General features: G+C 53.1%; 1 protein-coding gene across 1 annotated transcript in view; it reads left to right on the forward strand.

The window, feature by feature from the left end:
- The window catches only part of EMH_0006280 (uncharacterized protein), a gene marked incomplete at both ends in the record, with an annotated part of 2,478 nt that extends 1,395 nt beyond the window's left edge, over nucleotides 1-1,083 (forward strand). Inside the window, 3 exons of the mRNA XM_013497502.1 lie at nucleotides 143-213; nucleotides 332-492; nucleotides 988-1,083. Coding sequence (XP_013352956.1) covers nucleotides 143-213; nucleotides 332-492; nucleotides 988-1,083 — 328 coding nt within the window. The remainder of the gene's footprint in view (nucleotides 1-142; nucleotides 214-331; nucleotides 493-987) is intronic.
- Between the last annotated feature and the right edge of the window lie 422 nt (nucleotides 1,084-1,505).

Below are 1,505 nucleotides of genomic sequence, written 5' to 3' on the forward strand. Positions count from 1 at the left end.
ATAAGGACCTCCTGAACAGGTACTGCCTCAGTTTTAGTAACTGAGTGGGATGGAAAGCGCAGCTGCAAAACTTTAGAACCCAGCTATTTATGCACCAAGTATTACAGTGTGGTTGCATCAACTCGCTGCTCTGTGGCTGCAGGTTTGGACTTTTGATCTCCCCCAAGTCCACCGCCCGCCTTCTGTCAATATTTTCTCTCGCACGCCGAGTCGGTGAGACTCCTTTTGTACTTCGTGGCCTAGTTGCTGCGTACTTTTGCTGGTACTAGCTTGAGACAATGATCTAAAACTGTTGCTTGTTCCGTGTTGACCGTGTGTCGTGCTGCTGCAGATGCTGCTCATGCGTTCATAGAAGAACGCAATGAGGCGGGTATGATTCTTCTGCGGCAGGCAGCTGCAGGTATTGAGGCCTTAGAGTTGTCGATGCAGCGCAGCATGGCATTTGTAGAGCTTCTGCGGCCCCTCGCGCGTCAGCAGCGGCAGTTGGAGCAGGTGCGTTTCGCCGGTACTTCTCAAGGTTCCTTCACTATTGCGTGACTGATAAGCAAAGAAGAGCTGCTGCTGGATACCGTATGCATGATGCACAGATTTTGCATGGCTAAGTGATTGCAGCAGGCTTGTTTGGTGTCGCATGCTGATTGTGGTGTTTCTGACTGTGCTCCTGCCCACTCTACTCAGGGGAACAATGCTCTGGATGTCCGCTGCAGTATAGCAGCGGCTGCTGCCACAACCACCACTGGCTTNCTCAGGGGAACAATGCTCTGGATGTCCGCTGCAGTATAGCAGCGGCTGCTGCCACAACCACCACTGGCTTCGTGCTGTGCTGCTGCTCCTGCTTCCTGCTGCTGCTACTTGTTCTTGCTGCCTTCTCTCTCGCAAGGTTCTATGGACGCGTAAGTCTCTCCCTTGTAACAGCAGTAGCTGCAGCAAGAGACCCAGCTGTCTTGTGAGGACGGCGGCAGTGTGTTGTGCTGAGATTCGGTGCAGCGTTATGAGACATTGTTGCTTCTAGGGGCTTTGCGGGAATGCGAGGCCCGGCGAGTACAGCAGCTGCAAGAGGACGTGAGCACATCTCTTTTGTAAAAGCCCATGCCCTTCCAGTCAGTCATCCCAAGTGCGGGTTGCACCTGGTCTTCTCCACTCTCACTAATGCGCCTGCAACCTTTTTCAAGAATTTGTTTCTGCTTTGCCATTGGCAGCTGTGCTTTTTCGCTTTTCCGTGGGGCACAGTGAGAAACAATGCTATTCGAAGGGAACCTTCCGGGGGGTAGTGGCTCCTTGCAAGCTTCGAATGCTAGGCTTATTACGAGGTACAAGCCACTCGCGGGGGTTCCTTCGGGCTGTTTTCTAGGAGGAAGGCCGCGCTTGCTTGTGTTGGCACCAACACTGCCCAGACGGCCAGCCAGCGTACTCAAATCTGTCCAAGCAGTCCATGTCACGCTACGCTGCAACCGTAGCGGCAAGTACTAGTTATGGAGATTCGTTGTGCCATGTAGTGCTAAGTG

Source organism: Eimeria mitis, genomic scaffold, assembly GCF_000499745.2.
Source record: "Eimeria mitis Houghton genomic scaffold, Emh_scaff272, whole genome shotgun sequence".
Taxonomy (NCBI): Eukaryota; Apicomplexa; class Conoidasida; order Eucoccidiorida; family Eimeriidae; genus Eimeria; species Eimeria mitis.